At 35.3% G+C, this 25,763-nt stretch overlaps 1 protein-coding gene across 1 annotated transcript in view; it reads left to right on the top strand.

Moving 5' to 3' along the window:
- USH2A (usherin) overlaps nucleotides 1-25,763 on the top strand; it is a 777,205-nt gene that overhangs the window by 415,604 nt on the left and 335,838 nt on the right. The window contains exons 34-35 of the mRNA XM_003930351.4: nucleotides 3,391-3,538; nucleotides 20,911-21,062. Of these exons, the coding sequence (XP_003930400.3) occupies nucleotides 3,391-3,538; nucleotides 20,911-21,062 (300 nt within the window). The remainder of the gene's footprint in view (nucleotides 1-3,390; nucleotides 3,539-20,910; nucleotides 21,063-25,763) is intronic.

Genomic DNA, 25,763 nt, shown 5'->3' with positions numbered 1-25,763 from the left:
AAGGGGAATGCTAGTTTTGGTCCAGGCACAGTGGCTTATATCTCTAATCTCAGCACTTTGGGAGGCCCAGGTGGGCAGATCACTTGAGGCCAGGAGATCCAGAGCAGCCTGACCAACATGCAAAATCCCATTTCTAATAAAAATACAAAAATTAACTGGGCATTATGCTGCAAGCCTGTAATCCCAGCTACTTGGGAGGTGGAGGCATGAGAATCACTTGAACCTGAGAGGCAAAGGTTGCAGTGATCCGAGATGGGCCACTGCACTCCAGCCTGGGCAACACAGCAAGACTCCATCTCAACAACAACAAAGGAAGGGAATACTAGATTTGGATTGTTTTCATAGTCATGATTGCAAAAAATGATTTATACAGTTTTATTATTTATGCATTTTATTGTACCAGAATTATTTGGTCAGATGTTACTCATCATTTCAAGGCAGAATTATGCCTTTATGAATTTTTCAAAATAGCTGTAATTGAGAAAAGCTATAGGAGATGGGTTGAAATAACTTATTTTAATGGCTCTCAGACTTTCAAAGACCTTGCCATTTCGTAAAGACGTCTTTAATCAACTCCATCATTTTGTTTAGTTTTTCCAAACAGAATTTTAATCAGCATTCAGCTGTATTGAATGCAGTGGCCTCTGGTGCAGTCAGGTCAAACAAGATACTGATTGGTTCACTTTCATTTAGATGATGTCAATTAGATTAGACCAATTGGAAGTGACTTTAAGAACATTTATTTTCTCATCAAAGGAACTAAGATATTGTCTTGCTTACTTGGAATTCTCTGAAGCACCCCAAAAATGTGGGCAAAACAAAATAAAAATTTGCAGGTAATTCTGTTACTTCAGCAGCCTCTTTATCAATAATTTCATTTACAAGAAAAATTCTTTTATAAATGCCTTATATTCTTAAGAGTTTTTTTGTTTTTGTTTTTGGTTTTTTTATGAGATGGAGTTTCACTCTTGTTGCCCAGGCTGAAGTGCAATGGCATGATTTCAGCTCACTGCAGCTTCCATCTACCAGGTTCAAGCAGTTCTCCTGCCTTAGCCTCCCATGTCTCTGTGCTTACAGGTGTGTTACCACCATGCCTGGCTCATTTTGTATTTTTAGTAGAGATGGGGTTTCACCATGTTGGTCAGGTTGGTTTTGAACCCCTGACCTCAGGTGGTCCACCTGCGTTGGCCTCCCAAAGTGCTGGGATTACAGGTGTGAGCCACTGCATCTGGCCTTCTTAAAGAGATTTCTTTGTCAGGTTACCGGTTTATAGGTCTCAGATGACATAGTACAAGAAAACGGTGTTTCCAAACCAGGGAATATTTTCACTTATCCTAGAAGACATCATAAAATCCTCAAAACAAAGTAAATTTTAATTCACACTGTTTAAAAAATGTAAGATTATATGTTGTATACTATAGTATTTATTTGGGAGAGTTGGCAGGGAAACTATTTTAGTACACAAATATGAAAAAAAAATGGCAAATAGACTATCAGAATTAAATCCCAGTGTGTTACAAGTTTAACAATAAGAAGCTGAAACATTTTTCCCTTCTAAGGAAAAAAAATCTGAAAATGCAAATAGATGGATTTTTTTTTTCCTCCCTGAGAACTGGAAAGAATTTTTCTTTGACCATTTTTCCTCTGATAACTCAGCTGTCTCATTTGGCCTCTTTTCTTGCTATATTTTCTGGTTGACTTTTAGCACCTTTAAAATGTCTGGGGTCTTCATTTTTTTTTTTCTATTTTAATCATTAGGTAGTTATTTTTTGAGTTATTTTTTGTCCTAAAGCTTTGAGTCAGAGTTTGGCCACCTTCTCAACTGACTTCCTCTTCATTTGCAAAGATTCCATTCTCAAGAGGAGTCTGGTTTTTTTCTTGCGTAGAAGGGCACATACCGCAGCTGAGAATTAGAGGAAACACACAGAGGTTAATTAGGTATCCAATCGTGATGCAATTTCATGCCCAGGCCACAATTTAACCCATCTGAAACTTGCTTAAGCTGGTAAGAAATTATCCTGAAGACACTGGCTACTGCTATAGTCTTGAATAGCAAGTGAGATTAATGTCCATATTTGTTGACCATAAACTGTTGTTTATGCTTATAATGAAGAATTTGCAACTAGTTACAACAACTTTGCAAATAGTAGTATATTCTCAATAGTTTAAAAAATCTAAAAATCAAACAGCCTTCTTCTATCTTAGGGGAAAATGATATTGACTGCTTTAAGAATCACAAAACCACTCCCTCAGTATTAAACTGAAAAATCACAGGAGACACCTAAACAAATAGATGCTTTAATTTTTTATCTTAGTAATATCTGCCTTATACAAAAATGAACTAAATAACTCTGCATTTTTACATTATCTTCTGATTTTGCTTTATTTTCTTCCTGATTTTGGTAAAATGTAGTGCTTTTTGGAAGATTTTTAAACTTTGTTGTATAAGTTGAAATTGTAACTTGAAGAGTTACTGAAGTAAGCTTAAGTATAGTTTTCGAATATCATTGTTATATAAGGATATAATCACTAATATTTGCTACCAAATACGGGCTAAAAACCCTTTTATGTATGTATCAGTTTCCTAGAGAAGTGCTTGTCCAGTAAGTTTAAAAAATTATTTAGAGTTCATTATGAAAGTATACACGGAAGTTTCTGAATATCTTTAACATTCATGTTACCACTTCTGACATTAGTGATACTTAATTAGGGAACAGAGAGTTCTGGGATCATGTTAAATTTGTCAGACATGTTTTAATGCAGCCTAACTACCCTGACACGTAAGTAAATTATGTGATCCTTTAAGCCATTAAACATTCACTCAACTGCTTTGTATTTATTGTTTTACGAGAAATATTTTTATTTAATTTTAATTAGTGTTATACTATAAACATACTAGTCACACAGAAATAAAAGGCATTGTGTTTGCTGCACATCTTTTCTTCCTTAGAAATCAGTTGTTTTATCTTGAAGTAGTCTTCCTCTAATACTTTACTCATGTTGTGTACACATGCCGTGTGTGTGTGTGTGTGTGTGTGTGTGTGTGTGTTTAATTCACTCTGGGAACCCTTGTGCAGGCTAACCAGCAGGACTGTTTATCCAGTCAATATGTGTCCTACATCTCTAGGTTCTAACTTCGAATGCATCTTTAATTCACATATTCACACGGTATCAGTTATTCTCTAACTATTGGAGATGGTTATCTTATGTCTTAAAAAGCAAACTAACTAAATGTTAAATCTTAACATTGAAATGAATTAATTTTGGGGGAGTAAAGGTAACACCACATAACAAAATCTGAAACTTTTATTATGAATTCTCTTTCTTCAGTGCTCATGAGAACTTTTTGGGACCAAGAGTGAAACGTGCATTTTTTGCATCTTTGTTTAGGCTTGCACAGGTGGCGGGTGCACAGTGAGTGAAGCCAGTGAGGCCCTAACTGACGAGGACATACCTGAAGGCGTGCCAGCCCCCAAAGCCCACTCGTATTCACCTGACTCCTTTAATGTCTCCTGGACTGAGCCTGAATATCCGAATGGTAAGTGAACTCTTTTAGCCTCAAGTTAAAAAGATGATTAGCAAAGGTAAATTAATATTCTAAATGGCAGCTTATATGTGGTGCTTAATTTTTAATGATCATTTTAGCACATAAAATACCTAAGATAGTATCATTGTCTGTAGTCGGGGAGATTGTGGTTTTTAGGCTAACACACAATTTTGGTGGCTCAAAAGTGCTCCCTTTTGATAGTTCTTGTGTACTGCATCTTACTGTTTAATATGCTCCAGGAGAGGTGAAGAGAGCAAACGGGGAGGATTCCCAAAGACTGCTGTCGTGAGAGTGACATTGTATTTTCAACGACTTTCTGTTTTTAAAAGCCATTAGTTCTTCCTCAGAGAAGTAGAGAGGTGGAAAGTTCATGTACATATTGTGTCAAAACGCTTTTGATTTAATAAGTTTATCTTAAAAGAGGCCACTTGAAATTCTAAATTTTTTAATATACTATTTATAAATATTTCAGCATGCAGTTTTTAAACAATGCATAGATTAAACATACATATATTTATACATACTTAGCTGGAGGCAAATTTTGTGCATTTCTAAGCAATATATCTGTTTTTGTACAGTTTAGCGAATTAAGCTCGTCAGTTACATTTCACAAAAATGAAACCTCATTATGAAGAATTTTTAATAGTTTTGGGTAGAAATTGCTTTTTTCACTTAGTGGAAATGTCTTTAAGATTCACATAACATAGTACCATTGTTTCACACTGATAGAAGCTTACTTGACATTAAATTTCATTCCTCTTTGAGAGAAATATCAAGAAGCCTCTTAATATCATAGAAACTCTTTTAAGTAACTCATTGCTGAAAATTGAAATGGACTCTTTTAGCATAGCCAAGAAGAATGAAAGAAAAAAGTTACAATTTTATTAGTTCGTCTTATGTTTACTATGATATTAATTATTCCAGCCATCTTATTTTAATTAAACTTTTGGCAAACACACTAGATACATTTGAGCTAATGAAGAGAATTCTAATAATTAGAGTGAGTTATTATTGCCGCTATTGAAGTTATTCCTGTACTATTACTAATTTCCTAAGAAAAAATAAATGAATGCCTATCTGATACTATATTAAGCAGTCAACAATCTTGTTACGCTTCTTTTTTTTTTTTTTTTTTTTTTTTTTTGAGACAGAGTTTCGCTCTCTTGTGACCCAGGCTGGAGTGCAATGGCACGATCTCTGCTCACCACAACCTCCGCCTCCTGGGTTCAAGCAATTCTCCGGCTTAGCCTCCTGAGTAGCTGGGATTACAGGCACGCTCCATCATGCCCAGCTAATGTTTTGTATTTTTAGTACAGACGGGGTTGACAAGGATGGTCTCAATCTCTTGACCTCGTGATCCACCCACCTTGGCCCCTCAAAGTGCTGGGATTACAGGCTTGAGCCACCACTCCCAGCCTTGTTACGTTTCTTACTCCACAAAGAACTCTAGTTCATAGGTGACAATGAAAATGTTAATGATTTATTTCAATTGGATTGCTGTGAAATGCTATTAAATGATTTGCATAGTAGAACACTCCCCTTCATCCCAATTGGTAAATGCAACTGGAACCACAATGGCACTCAGAATCTTCAGTTGTTCAGGGGAAAAAATCTCCACATTTCACAGATCTTTGAATTTTTTGTGTATTTCTCTATGTTTTGTGTATTTGCAAGTAGTTTAAAATGCACTCATCAAGTAAGAAGAATTTGGGGTATTTTGGAGCTCTGTATTAACACTTCCATGGTATTCCAAAGTCTTGTGTTAAATCACAGTAGAATTTTTAGAATTTTAATTGTGGTACGGTGGTTAGACATTTAAAAGGTAGTTTTATTTTTTTAAAACTACCTTTTTTTTTTTTTTTTTTTTTTACTACTTCTCTCCCCTTTCCTCCAATTTTTTGGCCTTTTGTTTCTCTTGTCAATTGTCTAGAGAGGAATAATCTGAATGCTGGGAAGATCTTGTCTCTCCATCTGTCTTCAAAGCCCCCACACTTCTCCTCAAATAACGAAAGAATAAAGTCCAAATTTTTTGAATCTGGCATTTGGGTTACTAACAGCTTGTAACTCAACCTGAATACACATTGTCTTGTATCATATCTTGCCTTCTAGCCACCCTGGAATATTTATGACTTAATGTTGGGTTGAAAAACATGGGAGTTTGGAGTCAAATAGGCCTAGAGTCAAAAATGGCTTCTGACGTATACTAACTGTGTTACCTTGGGAAATTGATTAACTTCCATGGACCCCAGTCTACTTGATTAGAAAATTGAGATTCACAATCCTTATCATCACTCTGTCTTTACCTGTAGAAATCCAACTCATTCTTCTAGGCTAATTATAGGCCTCTTATTCCATGAAATCATTCTACTCTTCCTTAAGTTTAAGGTAAACTTTCCCTTTTCTCTTGACTATATGGCCTGTTTCTATGCCTTCATAATGGAACTTCATTCAGCCTGTGCTTAAAGTTATTTGGGTATATGTCAAACACTCCCACCAGGTGATAAGGACCATAAATCATAATTTCTCTTTCACTTCACAGAGCCTAACACAATGTTCTACTTTTTATTGATACTCAGTAATATTTAATTCATTTTATGCCTCTTATGGAAATTACCTTTGAGACATAGCATATATACTCCAAAGCCCTGGCTCTTTAATGATATCAAGAGAGAAGATAGAAGTCCTTACCATCCAATGCCTGCTACATATTTGTTGGAAATAAATTTGTTCCTAAAATACATTTTTCTGGCTGTATAGGTTCTGAGCCTGGTTTTTTCTTTTGGGAGTTTTGATCTTGTATTTGACCCAAGAATTTTTAATTTTCTTTTCTGGATTATGTGCAATTCAAGGTTAACAGTACCAGGCCCATATGGCAATATGTGCTACCTAATGGTTGCTTTCTAATTTCTGAATATGTTGCAGAAGAGAAATACAATTGAAGAGTAAGATAGACTTGATTCTTGTGTTACTAAGGAAACCCTTTCCGATGATGTTAAAGGTATTTCTCAAACTTATCTGATTCTTAGAATCATCATGGGAGCACCAATTAGAGAAGGAGATTCTGGGCTCCACCACAGATCTCCGAAATAATCAGAATCTGCCACTGCCTTGGTGGTTGTCATCAAAATACTCCTGGGTGTTTAATACATTTTCCAACTGAGATGTCTTATAAAATCCTCCACCTGGATTTTTGTTACATCTTAAACTCAGCATATCCAAGTTGATTTCTCCTCATGGTCTCTGTGTGTCTACCCGCTCTTTCTCCTGTCTTCCCTCTCTAACTAATTAGCACCTCCCAGTCCTGCCAGCCAGGATCCTGGGCAGCACTCTTGACTTTAATCCTTGCTCACCCTTGGCTGCTCACACCACAGAACCCCTCAAATGCACTTCTCTAGTGAAGGCCACTAATATTGCTCACCCAGATAGCTTCAGGAGCCTTCTTATGCCCTGCAAAAAATTTGCATTTGTTCATTCAAAATAGATATTTTGATGACCTACTAGGTTCCATCACTCTTATATATACAGTGAATTTCCTTGCTTCTTGATATCCAGGATGTCAGAGTCCCTTGGGAAAAATATCCATATAAAGGAATGGTCACAAGGCAGGGAGGTGCACAAGGTGCCAGGTATACAGAAAAGCAGCTCCTGTAGGTCCCCTGTGAGATGTGGACATGTCATCCCTCTGCATCCTCATGAAGATGTTACAGGACCAGAGATATACACGTGTTTAGTCTGAAATAGACGCTACTTGCCTGGTTTTGCACATTCAGGTTGCAAAATCTTGACTTTGTTAGTTATGTGTCTAAAGGGATTTTTTTTCACTAGGGATTTGTAAACATGAACAAGAATTTGTTGAGAAAAATTAAACCCACTTTCTATAGTGAGAACTAGGTATATTTGTATGCATGCCTATATATGACAAAATCTGAAAGGCATAAAAAGTTTTGATATAAATGTCCAGTTCTTGCTAATCAAACAATTGGTAGCCTTTGGCTGACATAGCTTAGGAAACATTTTCTGCTTTTCATAACTGATTCTGACTTAAACAATCAGCTCCTACTCATCAAAGTCTGATGATAATCCTTACCCAAAGTTTTAAGAAAATAACCTCCCACCTTGTTATTTCAGTTCTCTTCCTTGTCTCCCAGCCTGGTCCTGCTCCACAGTATCTGTGCTGGGGTGCTTGCTAATTGGTTCAGGACATACTTCATGAGCCCCCGGATAACTTTTCCTAATTTGTCTCTTTTGTTCAGTAGTGTGCCAGCAGCTCCAAGAATAGTGCCTGACACATAATAATTGCTCAGTTAAAAATTTGTTGATTACTATTATTAAAAAAAAAAAAACAAAAAAAAAAAACAGAAAACAACACATTCTGGAAAGGATGTGGTGAAATTGGAACCCTCAAGTACTGTTGGTGGGAATATTAAATGATGCATATGCAGTGAAAAATAGTGCAAAGGCTCCTCAAAAAAGTAAAAATAGAATTATTATATGATATAGCAATCCCACTTCTTGAAATATATCTGGATGAATTGGAAACAAGATACACTGCAGCATTACTAACAATAGCTAAGAGGTGCAAACAACCCAAGTATCTATGGACAGATAAATAAGCAAAATGTGTTGTATGTATGTATATGAATATTTTTCAGCCTTAAAAAGAAGGAAGTTCTGTCGTACAATACAATGTGGATGAAACTTGAAAACATTAAGGTAAATGAAATAAGCCACTCACAAAAAGACAAATATTACATGATTGCCCTTATGTGAATTTATCTACAGTACTTGAATGCGTAGAAATACAAAGTAGAATTACAGTTACCAGGGGCTGGGTGGAAGAGAGAATCGGAGAGTTGCTGTTCAGTGGGTTTAGAGTTTCAGTTTTCCAAGATGAAAAATTCTGCAAATATGTTGCACAACCATGCGAATGTAGATAACATTATGGTACACTTAAAATGGTTAAGATGCCTAATTTTATGTTGTTTTTTTTACCATAATAATAAAATATTATAAAGGGAGGATGTAATAAAATGCCCTAAACTTCTAAACTAGAAAAAAGATTAAGAACAGTGCTAGTTTAAAGCAAACAAATTTGTTGATTAATAATGACATAAAGATACATACGTAAAATATGCATTTGTTAAACAAGGGTGAGATCATACTATTTGAGTTGTTGTGGAATTTACTTTTCTCACTTCACAATATGGTACAAACATCTTTCCTTGCAGTTCAGTGGAACGTGACCTCATTCTTTTGAAAGGCAATATACAATCCCACTGAATGAAACTACAGCTTACCAGGCCCATCTTTTTATTGATGGACATTTCCATGATTTTGCCATTACAAACAATGTTACTTGCTATTAATTGCCTCAGTCTGCCAAGTACAATCTTTAAGTACTGAGTCATTATCACTCGATTCACACCTAAGGCTTTGCTCATCTTCAAATATGTCCTGCTTAATTCTAGTCCCTTGCTTCACATACCTGCAGAAATGATGGTGTGACACTCCAGCTCTGTGTTTCTCTAATCAGAGTTCTTTGCACCCACATTCCCTCTGGCAAAGGTGTTCTTTACAGGCTGCGATTTCAGACACGATTTTAAAACTGCTGAAAAGAGCTACTATTAGGTCCAAGGTCCATAGGAACCCTTTATTACGTAGGGCCTTGAGGCTTCCTTTGTAATATCATTAGCCGTCACAGAGAAGTAGCACGAAGGATTACTGTCTAATACATTTGTGACCTGTATTGTATAGATGACAATTGCATAATTAAAGTTATGCTTTTGAGAGCTTCCAAATTCTCATGAGCCATATTCCCTTTTAGAAGCTTAGGCCTTAGAATCCTGAAATATGTTTTTTCTTCACACTTCATGTCTACCTTGCTAAAACAGCATAGCTATCTGACTAAGCCAAACTTATTCGTCATTATCTAGCATAACATTTATAGTGACATTTTAAACTAATTAGAATATGTGTTTTTTAAATACTAACTAAAAATATAGAATATAAAATATTTATCTTTTAATAATAGCTACAATTCCTTGGAACTATCCTCTACCTCTACCTGAGTAAATCTAACTAAAATAGTTTCTATATTAGACTGAGCCACATGAAGGCAGGAATCATATGTGCCTTTTTCACGGCTCTAGCCCTAGCCCTTGGCAGGGTATCACAGAGTAGAGGAGTGTTATAAAGCTGTCGAATGAATTAATGTTTACTGATGATAGGGACAATAACAAAATTGTAATAGTGTCAATGTGAGAAGTATATTCATATGCAATCATAAAACATATACAAATGCATACTATGAGCACATTTTATGATTATGTAATATAGGTGGGATGATTTCAAAGGCAGCAGAGAGGAATCTTCCTTTTGGCCTGCTGAAGGCTTAAAGCACACACTTAGAGACCCAGTCCTTTTGCCTAAGATTTCATCAGCCTGGTAATCTGTAGATATTTGAATGAGAGTCACCACATAGACTTGTCCTGTTTGTGCTTTGCATGTCTCAGTATGAAAGGATATACTGTTACTGTAATCAGGATTTGTTAATAGCAATATGGGCATAATTAAGAGAGAAGCATGTGGCTGGGTGTAGTGGCTCATGCCTGTAATCCCAGAACTTTCGGAGGCTGAGGTGGGCAGATCACTTGAGCCCAGGAGTTTGAGACCAGCCTGAGAAATACAATGAAACCCTGTCTCTACCAAAAAAAAAAAAAAAAAAAAAAAAAAAAAAAAAAAAAAAAAAAAAAAAATTAGCCAGGCATAGTAGTGTGTGCCTGTAGTCCCAGCTACTTGGTAGGCTGAGGCAGGAGAATCACTTTCCTCCTGAGGCAGGAGGAAAGGGTTGCAGTGAACCACAATTGTGCCACTGCACTTCAGCCTGGGTGACAGAGTGAGACCATGTCTAAAAAGAGAGAGAGAAAGAAGCCTGAGAACTGGGCACAGTCCAGCATCTTCTTGAGAAGTGAAGGGGACTTGAGGAGCTTATGAAAATATTTTCCTAATTTATTCTTTCATACTGGCCCAGCTTTGTAAGAATTTATATGTGAACATATATCAAAACGGTGGCAATCATGTCAAAAAGAATAGAAACATCTTAGGAGGTAGATTATTTTTGTAGACTTACGCATATTACCTTGAGGACAATAGAACATTATTTTAAAAAACATTAGATTCAGTGTTTTGAGCTTATATATTCTGCCAGTAATGGGTGGTAGAGAAATCAATTAACTATAGATCTTTTATACACAGTCTCTATATATTGTCCTTCACATTAAGAGATGATGCTATAGAAATACATCTTTATAAAACATGCACATGAAGATGTATGTATAAATACAAATTAAATATTCTATGCGTGCATAGAAAGAAGTACTTGATTTCCTGCTAACACTAATAACAATAGTAATAATAATAATAGCTATAATTTACAAGAATTTGCCAGGCATTTTAATTCCCATAACTAGTCCATGAAATAGGTATTGTTATCTCAAAAATGTGGAAACTTAGATCTATAAGTATTAAACAATTTAATTATTCAAAATCAAGGCAGCTGTTAAGCAGAAAGGTTGTACAAATCAAGACAAGGTGTGAATGGCAAAACCTGATGGTTTTATTTACTATACCATCTGCCTCTACCTTTTGTAGAAAGACTTATAATGTAGAATTTAGCCATATGAAAACAAAAATTTCATTACTTTTACTTGTTTGATGTCCTTTTCTTAGTCCCAATATTTAAAATTCATAAGATCTCTCTTCTGATATTTTTCTGGTTTTAGAGAAATAACTGGTTTTTTGTTTGATTTTCTTACTGTTTATTTTGAAATAACTTTATTTTTAAATAGTCAAAATGTGATTCTATTTTCTTTCCTGGAAATCTCTTTCCTGGTTTTAGTAGGTGAAATGGATTATAGAACTCAGTGAATCACTTAGGAAAACTGCTTGACAGTTTTGAGCAAACCTTGTGTAACTTTTATGAAACACCTCCAGTCAGTTTGTCAGGTAGAATTTCCCAAGCACAATCTTTTTTGGATTCCGTTGATTCCATTTTTAGGAGAGCATAACAGTAATAAGGCATTATCCCACAATGTGAAAGCTCTTCCCTCTTTTCCTTTTTAATTGAAGGATCAAGTATTCACACAGGGAGATACCTGCCACATTCAATCAGCATCTGGACCTGGGGGGAACCCTCAGCTGATGTTCCTATTGCCATGCTGTGCTGGAAAAGACAAACAAATATGTTTGGAGCATCTATATTCACTATGCATTTTATTTTTATGACACACTAAAGCATTGTTGTTTAATTCTTACAGTAAACAGAATTCTTCCATGTAAATAGAGATACCTTGTATTAAATTTACACTGTATTGTACTTGCATGGAATTTCCTTGGTTATATATGACAACCTATTGAGCACCTTAGGAAATACAATTTGACATAACATGATGAAGAGGCACAAAGATATATATCCCAGTGGATACGGTTTATGGACAATTATCATCCAGCTTCCCTGTGAAAATTAAACACCTTAAAAATCCTATCATTATGGAGAGAGAAAGGTGATAAACTTGAAACTCCTTCTGTTGTACAGCCAATGGGAATTAAGTATCCATTTTGTGGATTATCCATTAAAGAACTGAATGTCTAGAACTAGATTAAATTAAACTGAATTAAGCCAGAACCTGACCCCCTTTGCCACATGGCATGTTATAGTTTTGTTTTGTTACAGCTCTTTCCATTATTAGCATCAGAGAATAAGCAAGAAAAAGCCTGAAAAAAATACAATATGATACAATGTAATAGAACAAATGATAGTTTTTTATGGTGGATAATTCCCTTTTGCTTTTCTACATTCACTCTTTCCACTCTGTCCCATGCCCTGCAAGGCTGACCCTTCCTAACAGTGGCAATGGGCTTCCTCTCTCTCTGGCTTCCTGTTGGTTTGTCCATGGGCAGTAACAGCAAAAGATGAGAGGGTGAGAGGAGTGTGGAGTCTCAGAACTTTATTCCCCTTGGCTCTCTTTCTCATGGCTCTGGATTCCAGGGCTGCATTCCTCTAGCAAAGTCTACAGGTCCTATTCAAAGGCCCTTTCCTATAGCTCCAGGTTTCTGAAGGTTTCTGAATTTGTTCTCATCCTTTCCCCTACAAACATAAAGTTGGCTCTTAGCCAACTAGTTAGAATGGTCTAGGAATCCTAGGTGATACTAGCTGGGAATGCTGTCTTATCACTGGTTGCTTTCCCTTAACCCTGTCCACATCTTTGTAAATAGTAGTTCCACTAAAATCTCTTCCATGGCCATTTGAGTTGTCATTGGCTTCCTGTTGGAACCCTGACTGATTCCTGAATTTCACTTAGTCCACATTTAACACAGAGAGGTGTTTTGTTTGTTTGTTTGTTTGATGGGGCGTGGTGTGTGAAGATAAATTTAAAATGACTTTCTTTATGCTAAGAGTGGTAAAAATAAATAAGCCTATTTTCTTAAACTTTGTTTCAACATAGTAGACATCCTAAAGGCCAATAGGGAGAACCAGGCTCAAAGATTCTAGTGTCAACTTGCTTATCTAATAAACCCATCATATTTAATTTTTCAAATCAACTTATTGACATATCTTTGAAAGTGTTTTGCTTATTGTTATACAGTATTTCTTTGTTATTATTAGTGAAATAATGACTTACGACCTCTTCTTGTTGATGAAGTCGCTCTGAGTGGCAAGTTGAGCTTAAAGGTCAGTCTTGGCTGGGCATGGTGGCTCAAGCCTGTAGTCCCAGCACTTTAGGATGCTGAGGTGGGCAGATCATCTGAGGTCAGGAGTTCAAGACCAGCCTGGCCAAAATGGCAAAACCCCATCAATACTAAAAATGCAAAAATTAGCTGGGCATAGTGGCAGGTGCCTGTAATCCCAGCTACTCAGGAGGCTGAGGCAGAAGAATCACTTGAACCTGGGAGGTGGAGGTTGCAGTGAGCTGAGATTGTGCCATTGTACTCCAGCCTGGGCAACAAAAGCAAAATTCCATCTCTAAATAAATAAATAAGAAAGTCAGTTTCTCAGATAAGCCCTATTCCCTAACCTACCCAGACCATGTTAGCATCCACCTCTCCCTTCTCTATCCCATATTTTCCTTCTATCTATCTGATTTTTAAAAAGTAAACTTTGCATCTACATAATACATCTAAAGTCTGTTCTTTCATTTAGATTGAACGTTTTGTGAAGAAAGTAACCATGACTGTTCTGACAACTTCCGTATTACCAGCATGCAACACAATGTCAGGCTCACAGTAACTACTCCATAGTCACTGATAAGCCAGACTACCAGAATCCAAATCTAAATCCAGCAGACTTTCAAAAAATTATTTTACAGTATTTAGTAAATACCTGTTTCTTTGCACTTTCTGAACTTGATTGGAAAGGGGTGAATTTTAAATGAAAATATAGCATACAAATATAAGAAACTATTGTCTATTGACAGATAGTGTACCGGGGGGAATACAGACCCACCTAAGCTTGTTTTTGAGAGATGTTGACTTAGTTTTTACAAGAGAAGTGCAGCACATGATATAGGTTAGAAATGGAGGAGATAGTCTAAGGTGAGCTTCCCACAGCAAGTAAGACTTTAACTCATGCTAGAAGCAAGGGACAGCTCTACGTATGTCCCTTCTTTGTGCACAGTGCTTATTACGAAAGCACATTTGTATATGCTCACCTGTTTGATTCTCATATCCACTGAGTATTCAGCCAATGGATACATGCTGAGGAATCCCCAAGGCTAGAGAAGAGGACCCTGAACTAGTTGTTAAGCCTCCTCCTCTAAAACGAAATCATACCACAGGGTTGAAAGTCAAAAAATATTCCAGGGCAAGGAATGTTACCCCATTTTGTTGGTCAAGAAGTAAAAGCTTAGTGAGTTTTAGCTTTAAAATCAAACCGGTTTTAAAGCTATGTGGTCATGACAGAAGGGCTGAGGTGGTGGGAGGAAGATCCCTGTGAAAGAAGGCCATTGGCTTGGAAGCTTTTGACTTTGTTTTGAAATAGTGCCCAGAACAGGGTAGGCATTCAAGAATGCATTTGTTGAGTGAATAATAATTACTTACTTAAATGTGTATGCACAAATTTGATACTTCAAAATAATTGGCCATACAAATTATTCTGTTCTGCAACTTGCTTTTTCTCTTTAGTTCACATGGAATAAGTATCTTTTTATGTCGATAGGTGTAGTGTTCCCTCATTTTTCCTAAACGCTTAAGAACATGTCATTGAATAAAATCACAACATTTCTAGAGGCCATCTGATACATCCATTCTTTGGTACAGCTATGTCTCATTAATGCCAGCTAACCGTTAATTATAAAAAATGTTGACAATAATGTGTTGGTGCGTGGACTAGTAGATAGTCCTTAAACGTATTCCCATATATTTGGATTTGGTATAATCCTTGAGTTAGTGTTGCAAGGAGTGTTTAGCCAATAATTATATCCTGAGGAGTCTCCAAGGCTAGAGAAGATGACCCAGAACTAGCTGTTAAGCCTCCGCCTCTAAAACAAAATCATACGACAGGGTTGAAATTCAAAGAATGAAAAAAAAAAGCTGATATAACTATTTTAATATCAGAAAAAGAAGACTCTACAGTGAGCAGTATTATTAGATATAGAAAGGTAGCCTCATAATGATAAAAGTTACTAAAATTAATATTTATTTTTATCAAAATATACTGTAATCTAAGTGCCCACAAAGATAAATAATAAGAGAGATGATATTTAGGACACATGTAACCATCAGAAAACTGTATCCAAAATCTATAAAACATTCCTACACGTCTATAATAAACTGGTGTTAATGTCTGGAAAGTTATTTCACAAAAAGAAGAAAAATTAAATGTCTGATGAACATAAGAACTGAGCCAACCTCTTTAATAATCCAAGAAGTAAAAGATAATACCAAAACAAAATACTATTTTTCACATCTAATACTGGCAGAAATTTCTAAGTCTGATAATTTTTGAGGATATAGAACAATGAGAACTCGTATAGACTCAAGTGTACTACTAGAATTGACATATTTTCAAAAAGCATTGAACATTGTCTAGTAAAATTGAGCATATACCAACGATTCCTCTCCAGGACATTTGTCCTAGAAAATTTGTATACATGTGCTTCAGGACACATGTACAAAAATGCATATAGTTACATTGATGTCATAGCCAAAATATAGAAACAATCTAAATATCAACAGTAGAATAAATAAATAATATTTTCTCTACAGGAGTTCCACACAGAAGTTAAAATTTGTGAAGTACTGCTACTCTCAATAACATGTATGAACTCATGAATATTATGTTACACAAAGCACGATGCAAAAATAATACATACAACATAATTCTGTTAATGTAAGGTTGAAAACCATAAAAAATTATGTTGTTAAGGGATGCATTTCTAAATAAGAAAGCAAAGACTTCGTTCTTAAAAAGTCCTGATAGTTATCTGTTGGGGATGGGGAAAAAAAAGTTATCTGTTGGGGAGGGAAAGGGATCTAGTTATGGACAGGAGAGTTCTAGGGTACTGGCAACATTCTATTTTTTTAACGTGAGTGATGGTTACATGGCGTTTTGCTTTTAAATTTGTCATTCAAATAGAATTGATACTATGTATACTTTAATATGTTATATTACATAATTTTTAAAATTTAGAAAAAAATAGGCATATGGAAGATATAAAGTTGTATGCACTGTAGAAGAGTCTGAATGCTTCAGCGCCGACACATAGCTCTACCACTTCCTAGCTGTGTAACACTGGCCAAGCTACCAAACCTCTCTAAAAGCTTTTTTGTCATCTGTTTTTCTCAGCTGAAAATAAAACCCATTCTACTATCAAGAGTTCTTCCTGAGGATTAAGTAGTACTTGATTAAAACATTCAATCCAGTTGTTACTGCTTTAGCATGAACTTCCTTGGACTTTAAAGTGTTTGTGTCTTCTTGCCTGGCATGCTCCCCCGAACAAGTTTTTGTTTTTTATTTAAATATTTTATGTTGGTATAATTATAGATTCACAAGCAGCTGTGAGAAACAGAGATTCTATGTATCTTTAACTCAGTTTCTCCCAATGTCAACATCTTCTGAAACTATAATACAATATCACAACTAAGATTTTGAAGTTGATATAATCAAGATACAGAACAATTCCATCACAGGACATAGTTTCTTTTTATCCTCAAATTGAAAAGCAATTCCCTTTGTAACCAGTAACAGAAGGGTAACATAGTTCTTAGAAGCGGGCTTTTATGAGATTGTTAACTTCATTGTCCATGTTTGATAAAGGTACACTCTTTTTCTGAATAGTGACATTATCATACCATATTGCAATCTAACACATTCCATCCCTCAGTGTCACAAGTTTTTTATAATTAAAAAGAAAGCATATATAACTGCTAAATATATTTCTCCTGCCACAGACTACGGCTGAAATGCAGTATTGCCACATCCCTGCCTCATTCATGATTACTTCCTATACATTCAGGAAAAGATGACTTTAATAATTATTTTTTCTTTTTGATATTTTTAACCATCTCACTGTTACCACCTCCATGGTTTTCCCTACTCCAGTCTATTTTATATGTGATTCTAGATTAACTTTTCTGTATATGCCTTCATCTTGTCCCTAGTCAGTTCGTAAAAACACCAGTGTCTCCGGTGTATCAGAAAGTCCCAACTTCTTGTAGTGTCATTCAAGTATGTTTTAAAACTAAATCATAGAGTGTTTTATATTATGTTGATTTTGTTTATATTGAAATCAGCTTCATATGATGTGTGCGTGTGTGTGTGTGTGTGTGTGTGTGTGTGTGTGTGTATGTATCAGTATAATACTAATCCTACATTGTGGTTCTACAATTGATCCTCCAGCCCTTCCTTCATATGGTGTCAAATACTGTTTACCTTCAGGATTCTGGGTAACTGTACGTGGCAGCGGGTGAGGGGCGGTAGGTGTGATCTTACCTATGCTAAAGCTGGACTTCATTCTCATCCACCTCTCAGATACATCCTAGATACTAAAAAGTTTTTGAGTAGTTGAATTAACTATCATAAATCTCACTTTATTTTATTCTTAGCTCATTTGACATGTATTCATCTTAGTCTAAGCTCTTCTTTCAATTACTGTCTGCTGTTTCTATATCCATAGTTCCAGATGTCAAGGTTATCTAGCTTTTCAACATAGATTGCTAAGGGTTGACTTGCTAGAGTCAGACAGACAAAAAAAAAAAAAAAGAAGTAACTTTGGAGAGACTGGCACTGAAAGAGGATGACAGGCGTCCCCAAACTTTTTACACAGGGGCCCAGTTCACTGTCCCTCAGACCATTGGAGGGCCGCCACATACTGTGCTCCTCTGACTGACTACCAATGAAAGAGGTGCCCCTTCCTGAAGCATGGCGGGGGGGCCGAATAAATGGCCTCAGGGGGCCGCATGTGTTTGGGGACACCTGATGTAGAAGAACTCAATGACACAAGAATTGATAAGGTACAGTCACTGAGTGATGCTTAGGGTAAAAGCTGGCTGAGAACCCTGTATCTCATCAAAGCATTATAGAAAAATGTATCTCACTAAAGCATTATAGAATTAGAGAATGTAGTCTTTGATGTCCATAATTATAGTTTGAGTCTTCACAAAATGATTCAGTTATATTCATTGTATTCTGTGTGGAAAGACTTACTAGAAAGATTTCCTTCAAAAATGGTTAAGATTTTTAAAGTTCACACTTAAGGGGATGAGATTTAGTTATAATGAAAATTAACTTTTAAAAAATATCTCATTTCCCAATATGTCAGATAAATGAGATATTATACACATAATCCTAACATAAAAGGCATTCTCTGTTCCTCAATTATGTAAGAAAAGGGAACTATTGATTTAGGTACTTTCTATCTCAGTAGAAAAGCAGGTCAAGTAGATAGCATTTCAAGGGTCTTATGGTTTCTTTAAGAGCTTCTGCAACACACTTTGTACATAAGATTTTTTTTGAGAGGATTAACTGATTGCTTCACAGAGAACCTGGCACATAAGAATTTTTTTATTATTATTACTTGATTATATCTTTTTTCCCTTTAAATTTTCTATGTATTATAGGTAGGTGGTTTTTTCACTGTATGTCTTTCACTTCTTAGCTTTAATTCATTTGCATCTTTGTGTGTCAAGTATTAAATGGAATTAAATCAAATACTTTAGGTATTCATAAAGTTACTGTAAATTGTCACACCAGAAATAAAGGAAAACAGATTCCGGCAGCCAAATGTTTTTTGTTTGTTTGCTTGTTGTTTTGTTTGTTTGTTTGTTTTTTTGTGGAGCTACAAGTGGCACATGATAGTAAAATAAAGACTCTCCCAAAAATTTGGAAAAGAGAGAATGGACTTCTCAGAATGATAAACTGTACAAGGTTATCTTCTCAAAGGAAAACAAGTCACAGCAGTAGCTTTTTAAAAGTATTAACTAATTTAAACAAAATATATTTAATCCTAAAAGAATGTATTGACCAAGATCTGACTGGTAAAAGAGAAAACATTTCATGTATTTAAGGCAAAGGGTATTTGATACAAGGAGGTTGTTCTCAAAGTGTTGTAAAGAAGGGCTGGAAGAACAAAAGAGAAAGGTGTACTGGACGGAAAAAGGATGATTGACGAGGAGCTGCTGCTTACTGCTACACTTGCCGATTTGACATCTGAACCGTTAGGGGACGCTACCCCAACCAGAGCTGCAATGCCAACAACATTCCACTACTGAAGAGGCAGAAAATGCAGAAGAGATGCTTCTTCTGTCTGGAATGATTGAGGCTGCAGGTGCTTTGTCTCCTGCTGACACAACAGCTGTCAGCAAAGACCTCAGCTCTTGGAGCTAGAAGCTGGACGTTTTTTCTTTCTTCCTGCTTCTGTCCTCCTCACAGTGCCTCCCAGTGGCAAAACCTAATAGAAAGCGTATATTGAAATAAAAGTTAAAAATAATTAAAAAAAAAAAAAAAAAAGCCAACAAGCAAGCAAGAGAGTTGGAAATGTGGTTTGTAGTTTGTAGGTTCAGCCCTACGGAACAGGCTATAGACGCATGGATGTGTGGCTGTGGCAGACATCAGATGAATAACCTTCTTAGCTCCTCGGCATTCATGTACACCCCTGTACTTTCCACCACCTTTCATTACCAATAACAATCACGCTATGCTTCCATCTAACATGATACTACTATGCTTTGTACAAATGATGGTGCTCTCACCTCCATCATCATATTTTTATCTGGGTGATGTTAATTTCCCTTTTTAGTTCAGACGCAACCCACCTGGATATTCTTCAACTAAAAAAAAGTAAACTGTAAATTAATGCCCACTAATGCCATTTACATGAATCAATGAGGAAGGAAGGAAAATTTGTTACAATATACAAATCTCTGTATAATAAACAGAAATAAAACATAATAGCATTTATAATTCTTGTTTCTGTAACTAGTTGTGAGGACATAGGTGATATTTACAATTTCTTCTCTTTGCCCTCAGCTAGTAGTTAGTTCATCTGTTTGGAATTCTTTTATTTTTATTTTTTGTAGAGATAGTCTCACTACATTGCACAGAACTTCTGGGTTCAAGTAATCCTTCTGCTTTAGCCTCCCAAAGTGCTGGGATTACAGGTGTGAGCCATCGCACCCAGCTTGTTTGGAATTTTTTACCTAGTGAGGCCACCCAGATCTTCATTTCTAAGGAGGATCTGTGTCTTTCATGTTCTATCTTGAATGTGTTGCTGCAGATTTTCAATGCTTATATGATTGGTCATATAAAGAGATGCCCTTTTGAATGTCCGGACTGACAATGTGCAGCAGGAAGCCAGTTTATCTTCTAATATCTTTTCTCTTTGCCTGTTATAGGAATGTGATGAAGAGAGGGCTAAAAAGGAGCCAGTGCATGCCAGGTGCTTAGAGCAGTGCCTGACACATTATGAGTCATATAGAATGCATTAACTAATAAGGTCACTTTACTTCTGGACCATATTTATTAAGAATATCTGTTTTAGAAAGCAATACGAACTATAAGTATGCTCCACTTATTAATTTTTGATCTGGAACACACATAACAGTAAACATGATGCAATAGACAGATTCTCATGCTGAAACTGTTGGGTTCTTTTTCTGTCTCTGTATTAATTAGCTTTACAATTTGATATTCAAGGGTAACATCTATTTTATCCTTTGATAAGAAACAGAGTTTAGACAAAGAGAAATACCAGAGTCTGTGATTTAATGATTCCATGAAACTAGAAATCACATCAAGAAGTGCTTGCTTTCTTTAGACCTTTTTGCTGTTGTCTAGTAGTCATACTAAAAAGCAATTATTATCTTCCCAGGTGTTATCACGAGTTATGGATTATATCTGGATGGTGTATTAATCCACAATTCCTCAGAACTCAGCTGTCATGCTTATGGATTTGCTCCTTGGAGCTTACATTCCTTTAGAGTCCAAGCATGCACGACCAAAGGTTGTGCTCTGGGCCCACTGGTGAGTATCTGAATTTACATTCTGGGAATGTGTTAAATGTCAGATGATACTGAATATTAAGGAAGAAATAAGTGGCGGTGACTCACGCTCTACATAGCTAGACTTTCGAGCAGGATGGGAGATTTTTCCTTTTATAAAAGTTCATTTAAGAGTTACTAAGATTTTATATTCAACATAAATTTCAAGACTGAACATAGGTCTAGTGAAGGGCAGAGTCTACATTTTATTGAAAGAAAGATAAGTTGGCTAGTTTAGTAGGCAAATATAAAACTTTTCCTAATTTAGTGACATGTTGAAGGTGGATGTTTTTCTTTCCAATCATGGGCTCAACATCTAAGTAAGTTTAAGATTAAAAAGTGAAAATAATTGAAAGTCCATAAGTGACACACTCTGGCAATACTGCTCCCCGACAAGTAGTTAATCAATTAAAAGGTTGAGTTTACCTCATCTTTTAGGATAAAATAGTTTTCTGTGATACAGCTTCATAAGAATGGTATTTAAAATTACATTAATATCAGCTTTTGATATTCATATTTCAGAAATCTATATCTGAAATGTATATCTATTTCACTAGCAGTTAATAGCTTGACAAGATTATACTTTCTATTCCTAATATAATTTTTAAAACCCAATTAATAACACATAATTATTCTAAGCTAACAGGACATTCTTTAGTTTCAAAACATCACATTACACTTTTGTGTATTTTTCTTGATTACTTAGATTTTGATTCTTTAGATGGAAATGCTCATCAGTCTTAGATATTTTTTGGCAATGTTTGCTAATGCCCTATCATTTTAATGCACACTGTCTTCACTGAAGAGTATATTATATAAATATTACCTTGGAAAACAGCTCTATGTTTTAATTTCTTCTTCCTTATTTTTTATCACACCTCTCATTTTGTTTCAGAGATTGGTTGCTTTCCAAGCAGCTAACACCATCCAAGCTGTAGTCTTTATTGCCATTAAGAATTTTATAGCCCAAACCCCTCTGATGGATACTTTCCCTTAAATGCAGGAATGGCAATAGGCCAGCTTTTCTTCTCCATTCAAAAACAAAGAAAGAAAGAAAAACAAAGGAACATGTCACATGAGATTGAAATTTACCCTTTTTCAAAATGTAAGCCGCAAATTGTAGTTCTGGCTATGAAATTGGCTCTGTGGTGTCTCCTGATGTTCTGGCAACTTTAAATAAAAGGGACCTGCATTATCGACCTGCATCCTACACAGATAGTAGCTACGTTAACCTTAAGAAATCAAATGCCACAAAGCCCTGATAGGAAGGTGGAAACTAGAATCGGATTGTAAAACCTACTCTGCCACAGCTTCATACTTTCCAGACTCAATCCTGACTTACAGCAGAGTTATTTTCTCCCTTGCTACTTTTCTCTATACTGTACTCAGTATGCAAACGGTTTTCCCTAGTCAATGATCCATCTCTAATCACTGGGATTGAACAACAATGTCTTTATTTAGAACAAGTCAACTATATGCTGCCAAGAAGTTAAAACCCATGGTCTTCAATTGCTTTACAAATATTTTTGTGCCCATTACATTATATATTGTGCCTTTAAATGATTGCATATCTGAGTATTCTAAATAGCCCTAGATAGCTAGCACAATCTTGAAAGATATTACAGATTCAGCTTCTTTTTGTTGATGATTTTTAATGTGTCCTTATTGATTTAAGAAATCTATGAATCAATCTTAAAAAGCAGACTTTTTTGTTATTAAATCATAATGTGATATTCAATAAAATTCAGCCAAATGTAGCAATGGGATGTAACGGTGTCTTAAACATATTCATCTAAATAGAGCCCAGTGTTATCACATTTTAAATAAAAAATTTCATTGAAACAAAAGTTATTTCTAACTCTTTTGCTGGCAAAAATCTGAATAAATTTTGAAACCATTCAATTTTTTTGTTCATCTAACATTTTTTAATGATATTCTTAATGATTATCATTAATAATAATCATTCTTAATGATTCTTGTTCTTTAGAAAGAGAAGCCTGTTTATTTCATGTCTTCCACACATTTAATCCCATTGTTATCCATGAAGGCAGGGAAACACTGTTCAATGTTTTCTATGAGGAATATGCTTCACAGTCCCAAGTGTGGTATGGCTCATTCTCCAAATTGCAAATTGCTCATATAATACAAAATATAAATTTGGTGGAGTATTTTAAAAAATAAAAAGGTATATAGAAGTTCCATATTCTTACCACTTTAATGTAGTATTAGCTCAATTTTTTGTTTTTTGGGTTTTGTTTTCCTAATCTGACCAGTTTGTTAGCTATTATTTATAGTTCAGAAGGAGTTGCCCTGTACCTAGCTGGGAAAAAAAAATAAGCAATGCTTCTCCTTTGGTTTGTTCAGTTCTTACTCATTTAAAGAATATATTTGACTCTTAAGGAAATTCCAATATAAAAAAAACAATTGACAATGCCTTTGAACCTAACTTCTAGATGCTAATGTGCATTGTAAAATTAAATCCAGCAAATTGGGGTTCTATAACTTTTGAAAGAATGTAAAAAATGCATTTAAAAAAACAATTTTTAAATGCTTTTCTTGGTATCAGTGGCATTAGAGAGAAATCCTTCACATTTTTTAATATTCTATAATAAAATACAATAATGTTTTCCGTAAGAAAATCACTTTGTTTTCTTTCTCACCACTTAGCCAATGTGAGATAACACTAGTGGAGTCTAAGACTGAGAATTTTATGGCTGTGTCTTGATTTGGAACATTCACTGGATCGATTCTCCAGGGCCACTCTTAAAGATAATGTGCAAAACTGTAGGTCATTGCTGTGTGATATGGCTAAAAAGCTGTCTTGGTTCCTTGGTGATGGCATATTTATACAGATAAATACACCTGGATAAATACACATATACAAACACATTCACCCTTTCACATTTTTTTTTTTGCAAAGAAGCAAATAAGTGTGTTATTTAAGACATCTAAATCTTAACTGCAATCTATATTATAGGCAAGAAAACCCTATATGGGAAGTCTGCCTTAAACCTATTATTCACAGTGCCTCCTTAGGAGATATACTTATTCTACAAAGCCACAGATTTCTCAACTATTACTAAGATAAGTAATGCCGACTTTAAGAGAGTTAGTGTAAAAATTTAAATACAGTTATCATTTACACAAATGTCTGGTACATGGTAAAAGTTTTATTAAGAATAACAGTTTATGGCCAGGTGCAGTGACTCATGCCTGTAATCCCAGCACTTTAGGAGGCAAAGGTGGGTAGATCACCAGGTCAGGAGTTTGAGATCAGCCTGGTCAATATGGTGAAACCTCCATCTCTACTAAGAATACAAAACTTAGTTGGGCGTGTTACTTGGGAGGCTGAGGCATGCGAATCGTTTGAACCCAGAGGCAGAGGTTGCAGTGAGCTGAGATCACGCCACTGTACTCCTGCCTGGGAGACAGAGTCAGACTCTGTCTCAAAAAAAAAAAAAAAAAAAAAAAAAAAAATGTTTATTAAAGTGTTTCTGTGTTTTTATCGCACGTTTGCTATCAAATATTTTTTCTGTGTCAGGAGGGGTTTCCAGGCCAAAGCCAAGCTAACTTTTACTTTCCCAAGTGCCTTTTCCTTAATATTCCTTTTACAGCAAGGTAGATAAGCAAAAAAGTAAAATGAAAAAGAAAGACCAGGTCAGAGCAAAATAGTACAACTGCCACATTCAATGGACAGTAAAACTGAAGTGTTTATCCAAATGCTTAAGGAAATGTTACAAAACATTTATTTTGAATTAACCAAATATTTGAGCATTATAATATAATTATCTGGAATTGCCTTTAATTCTTCAACTTTTCAAGTCTCATTTTATTTGGAACACCTTAAAATCATTCTATATACAGTAATATGAACTATAGATAGGCATAATAAAACCAATTACATTGTCATAAAATATTAAAATGATGAATTGATATTTTTCTATCCTACTTTCTTAATCATATCTGTACATAACTATTAAACTAAAAAGAAAGGAGTAGGTGTTACAGTTCTAAAGAATCCCATAGCTTTTCTCTGATGAAAATAAAACATGTTATGTCTCATACTTATTAAAAATTAACACTGTCTTTTTCATATTTCTTTTCATAATTGAGAAAGTGAATTCACCCTAACGAATAAAGGTTTTATAATTGATAATATTTGCCTGTTGAAGGATTTCATGTTTGATCACCTTCTTGGGAGGCAAGAGCCTGTACCTTAAGAATAAAGTTGAAATTATCAACACATTCAGTAAATTGTGAAAGATCAAATATTTATGAGTGATGCTTATGAGTTTTTAGTGATTAGTTAACTACATGTAAGCTATTGATTAAAAGACGGTAAAAAATTCTGAACTCCTTTCTACTTTCTTGCCAACTACATCTTACTCTGGCCACTTTTTTTTTATTATTTAGCTATTGAAATCTTCCTGGCTCCTGTACATCTAGGGATTACATTTATTTCAGAGTCCTTCTCTTCAAGTAATTCATCTCTTGCTGTTTTCTGTATAGCTTCATTAACACTGTCAACATTTTTTGGGGGGATTGTACCTTAAGGATAGAGTCCCTAGGGTGCATATATTTCTTAATGTTAGCATAATGCCATTTTTACGTAACTAATAGCAACAGCTCATAAAAATTTTGTGTGTGTGTGTGCATGCCTGTGCACACGTGTGTGTGTATGTGT

This window comes from Saimiri boliviensis, chromosome 14, assembly GCF_048565385.1.
Source record: "Saimiri boliviensis isolate mSaiBol1 chromosome 14, mSaiBol1.pri, whole genome shotgun sequence".
Lineage (NCBI taxonomy): Eukaryota > Metazoa > Chordata > Mammalia > Primates > Cebidae > Saimiri > Saimiri boliviensis.
The sequence above is the reverse complement of the archived record's forward strand: the minus strand, read 5'-3'. Positions and strand labels throughout refer to the sequence as shown.